Here is a 5,301-nt window from a genome sequence, read left to right on the forward strand (position 1 = left end):
TTTTGCTCAGTTATGAGAAAATTATGTTTTCTGACATAGTTGACGGTGAATTATTATGTATTGTATCGTACTATAGTATTTGTTTATAACACCACTTAGAGGCTGTTAATGGCCACATATGAAAGACGTCAGTAAATAGATATTTCTCATAGTTGCTGAATTGTTAAGTAAATTTCTTTTATCTTCCTATCATGTGCATAGTCGAGTTGGAAAGAAAAACTGTATTTTGACGTGTAATTAACTGTGCGTTGCTTCCTCTCCAGGGTAAAAGATCTGGAATGTGCTGTTGCTATGTAGTCATAGATTTACAGTAGCTCTTGATATTTGTCACTAAATGACAAAAAGATGTGTAGCTTCATAGCATTTCCTATAAATATTGGAAATGTTTTCAAATTTGCGGTGGATAAACGTAAAGGGAGAAAGTGATTGGTGATAATGGGAATGCCTATCCCCTTTGATACACAGCAGCAAGGCTCTTCACGCTTGGCAGCAGTGAAGTCCGTACAATACATCCCTAGGGTAGCTCTAAAATGGAATTTGTTCACAATATGCAAACATTTTAAATGAACAGAATGAAAGGAGAGAGTGGGATACACACAACAACATAGGTGGTGGGAGGGGGATGGGTGGCAATGCTTGTAGACATAGGCAACAGGATCTGTGCTGTCTGTGCCCTCACCAGTGAGCTTTGTATATTTCTCTATACTAAATGCAGCCAATCACAGTGCACAGGTGAACAGAGGCTGGCCAGGCTCAGCTCACATATACGCTTGTCTCTTGAATGCGAGCAGCCTCGATCAGATGGAATAATATCGCACACTGCACACACAACCTGTTTCTCTTCATCTTTCTTCCAAACTTCTCTGCGGTCAACGTACACAGTAGCAAGGAATGAAGACAGAGAGAAATGATCATAGACCAGAACTCCAATACCCCCATGCAGATATCAGCTAGTGAATGCTGTGAAAAAACAGGTAATAATATCTCACATCTTCTATTATTTTCAGTGTTCATTTCATATGTTCAGTGATGGAAGATTCATCCATAGATTGATTTTATTGCAAAGCAGATTAAAAATATGTACATATATTTAACCGTCTGATTTGGTTTGTGAACTTTCAGAATATGTAGCAGTTCAATTTCAATTTTAAATGAAAGATTTTTGACATTTTCTGAACTGTTATTTTCGTGGAGTTGCTTTAGTGCCATGCACTTAACCCATTTTGTTTCATTTTCAGTGCCAATGTGAATGATGCTACAAGATTTATTATTGAGGTGTAATGTTCGATAGCTTCAAGACTGAATAAATGATTTGTGCAAGTGGAGGAGTAGTGGCTGAGAAAGAGCCATAATGCTTTTCTTTAACTCATCCCTGTCCATGGAACTTGGAAATGTCCGTACAAAATGGAAAAGCATTGCTTATGTGTTTCTGCTGCTCATCGTCAGCATTGTCGGTGGTGCTCCTGGGGTGTGTCCTCCAGCCTGCATTTGTGCCAGTGATATAGTAAGCTGCAATAATAAGAACTTATCTATGGTGCCCAGGACAATCTTTAAGTTTATTAGAAAACTAGATCTAAGCTACAATAAAATAGGGTTCCTGGACCCGGACTGGTTCCCAGTCATGTTTGATAAATTGCACACTTTAATATTAAATCATAACATCATAAGCAGCATCTCCGGTGGTAGTTTCTCCACTCTCCTAAATGTAAGATATCTTGATTTATCATCAAATAATCTAAGGACACTGAGCAACCCGGTTTTCCAAGAACTTAAGATGCTAGAAGAGCTCCTGCTATACAACAACCAGTTAACAAATATTGATTCTGGATCATTTGGAGGACTCCATAAACTGCAGAAATTGTATCTGAGTTACAACGCGTTGGCACATTTCCCGCTGGACTTGTATGTTGGCAGAAGTAAACTGTCGGAACTTGTGTTGTTGGACATCTCTTATAATAATTTACAATCAGTGCCTGTCCCGGAAATAAGTTTAATTGCAGCAAGGCAGCTTAGCGGAATTTACCTTCATGACAATCCGTTTTTATGTGACTGCCATTTGAACACAATGTTAAACTTCTGGTTTCGCAGACACTTTACTCCGGTTGTGGATTTCAAAAGTTCTTACATTTGTACTTCGCCATCTGAGTCTAAAAAACTGCATCTTATTCAAGAAAACTTTTTCAACTGTTCCGAAAGTACTGTGAATGGGTCATTTCATGCATTTGGCCTGTTGTATGAGGTTCAAATTGGAGAAAGACTGGTGGTACATTGTGACAGCAAGATTGTAGACAAAGACACACAATTTATATGGATAAGCCCAGAGGGCAGAAACCTCGAACTCGAAACTGACCATTTCCATGTGTTTTCGAATGGAAGTCTAGAAATTGGAGAGGCACAAATTGTAGATTCAGGTATTTACTCCTGCATCGCAATTAACAAAGTGGTTAATGAAACCATCGATATTAGAATAACAGTGGGCAATTATACAAGTCACAAGTCTCATTCACATGAAGCATTTAACACAGCCTTCACTACACTTGCTGCTTGTGTAGTCAGTATCATTTTAGTCCTTCTCTACCTTTATCTCACCCCCTGTAGATGCTGGTGTAAATCTAAGAAAAATAAAAAAAAACAGAACCAAAACAGTGCTCATTCCTCCATCTTAAGTGCCACACCATCACATGAGCTCCAGGACGAAAGAAAATCCAGCACTGGAAAACGGGTAGTGTTCCTGGAGCCAGTTAAGGGAACAGAGCAAGGCCAAAATGGGAAAGTCCGACTGATTCCCAATGAGAATCTGACAGCAGAAGGCATCTTAAAAAACAGCAGAACAAAGTCTGACTCCGATTCTGTCAACTCGGTCTTCTCAGATGCTCCTTTCATTGCACCAGTATAACAATTTGGCTCAATCTCTCTTCATACTTGCAGTCTGCCCATTTTGGTATATTTAAAGCAACAGTGACTCTTGACAAACTCACAGCTTGCGGAAACAAATGCCTTTGTAAATCTGATATCTAATAAGGGAAATGAATGTACAGTAGTATATTTCACTAACTACAAGCACATACAGGAAAAATGTATGATTCAGGAATCACCTGTAAAATGATCATATATATCTATATACCTGTCTTTGTTTACCAGGGATTCTTCTGTTTTAGGAAGACCAGTTTGTATTCTTCAGCTCTGGGATTTGTTGTGAGTTTACAATACTTGCATTTGTCACGATTGCAGTTGGATATGTTACCTGTACCTATCAAGACTGAATGCAGTCTTAGATTGTATTATTATAACAGATTGCTGCGACACAGTTGTGGGGTTTAATGTAGCAATATGTAGTGATATAGAGTCATTTTTGGGGAGGTTTATCCCTGCTGTTGCTTACGTACTAATAGAAAATGTGCAGCCTATTCCATCATTTTCTAAATATACCCAACTTTACTCAAATAGTATCTTTAAACCTCAATGACTGTCCTCATCTATTTCCTAATATATAAATATATATATATATATATATGTTTTTATTTATGTAAATTTATTTCCAAAAGATTATTTTATAATTATTTTTATTTTTTCTATTTTAGGTATAGAAGGACTTAATTACAAAAAAGCCTTTGCTATGCAAAGTGATTATCTTGAGCTAAATGTTAGCACAGGCAGAAAATCATCCAAATAGGACTTCCTCTCTTATGTCCATGATTACTACTGTAGATGTTCACTTACAAGAGGTTAATATTCTCCAGTAGACAAGAATATCCCTTAATCGGGCTAAGCTGATATTTAGACAATGACGAATAAAATCGAAGTTGATGTTGACTTTATTACATAATATTGTTTACAGACTTGTTTCAAAATATTTGTTGTTGTGATATCATTTATTGTGCACAGATATGTTTTGCACTAGTTATTACAAATTAACCAAATATCTGGAAGCAAGTAAATCGCTTGTAAATCTCAACATTTAATTTAGTTAAGAAGACTGTTGGATAAATATTTAGATAGGGGGTCTACATTTAATAGCAGTATAACAGCTTGGTAGAGTTTAGTGTTTGGTAGATGGTTAGTATCTGCCTTGGATATATATATATCAACTATTGAATAGCTTTACTCAGTTTTAATAATATACGGTACTAGCAGCAATGTAATAGCCATAAAGCTTACTTAATGATGTTAGGTCATCATGATGTTCTATTACGATGGTATATAGTAAATAAAATGTAGCGCTCCCCTTCATTATAATATGTTCTACTAGTATGTGTACATTGCCTCCATATAGCATATGTGTTGTTTTTTCACTTTGAATGACTTTGAATACGTTTAGATTTTGTTCTGTTCTCTGATATAAATTGGTATGAAGATGTATGTATGAAGCAACGTCATAAAAAAATATGTTAATGTGGAAGTGGGGTGCAAGAGATATGTCATTCATTTGTTCAACATAAAAATATGCTAGAAAATAAAACATTGCCTGAATTATTTCACACTATTCTTATTACATCTTAATTCAATATGTAGTAGTTATATACATTATGATTATCCTGATTAGAAAATAGCATTTTTGAGGACATGATGAATTTTTTTTTTAACTTGTTGGCCATACCATTCAGCTCTTGGCTTAAAAACGACCTATCGGTTCGGAGAAAAACATAAAAAGTGAAAGTAGATGTAAATTATAAGAATTATTTCTTAATAAGATCACCTCTAGGGCGTCTTTTTTCCAAGCTGAACAAGCTAAATTCCTCTAGCCTTTTAGTGTACGAGACACCTCCCATTTCCTTTAATAATCTAGTCTCCGGCCATTGAACCCTCTCCAGTTCTCCTATATCCTTTTTACAATGTGGAGACCAAAACAGAATTATATATTCAAGATGTGACCTTACATGGGATTTATAGAGGAGTAATATTGAATTGGGAGTACAGGTTTTTATCTCTTTTTATACACCCTGGGTCTAACACAGATCCTTGTAATACAAAACTGCTGGCTTTTAAGTATGTTCCATTTAGGATAACTTTATTTCTACCACATAACCAATTCTTTACCCACGTGCATATATGGTCCCCCAGTCCCTACGTTTGTAGCTTCAGAACAAGAATGTTATTGCAAAATCCAGATATATCACATCAGCCACATGACCAAAATTCAGATTTGCACTAACATCCTCATAGAAATCGAGCATGTTAGTTCGGCTTGTACAATTTATGATGGTTATCAGTTAGATTATTCACCGCTGAATACTTTTGCGTATACTTTTATTATTTTTAAAATAGCTTCAAATCTAGATACAACAGATTTAAAACTAACTG

At 35.9% G+C, this 5,301-nt stretch overlaps 1 protein-coding gene across 1 annotated transcript; it reads left to right on the forward strand.

The window, feature by feature from the left end:
* The first annotated feature begins 579 nt into the window (after positions 1-579).
* Positions 580-4,461, forward strand: AMIGO2 (adhesion molecule with Ig like domain 2). Its single transcript, XM_075855028.1, has 2 exons — positions 580-974; positions 1,239-4,461. The coding sequence occupies exon 2, from the start codon at positions 1,352-1,354 to the stop codon at positions 2,894-2,896; it is 1,545 nt and encodes a 514-aa protein (XP_075711143.1). The 5' UTR covers positions 580-974; positions 1,239-1,351; the 3' UTR covers positions 2,897-4,461.
* The last annotated feature ends 840 nt before the right edge of the window (positions 4,462-5,301 follow it).

This window comes from Rhinoderma darwinii, chromosome 3 (genome assembly GCF_050947455.1).
Source record: "Rhinoderma darwinii isolate aRhiDar2 chromosome 3, aRhiDar2.hap1, whole genome shotgun sequence".
NCBI lineage: Eukaryota > Metazoa > Chordata > Amphibia > Anura > Rhinodermatidae > Rhinoderma > Rhinoderma darwinii.

Coding starts and splice junctions, on each gene's coding strand:
- AMIGO2 (XM_075855028.1), top strand. CDS start 1,352: ATGCTTTTCTTTAACTCATCCCTGTCCATGGAACTTGGAAATGTCCGT.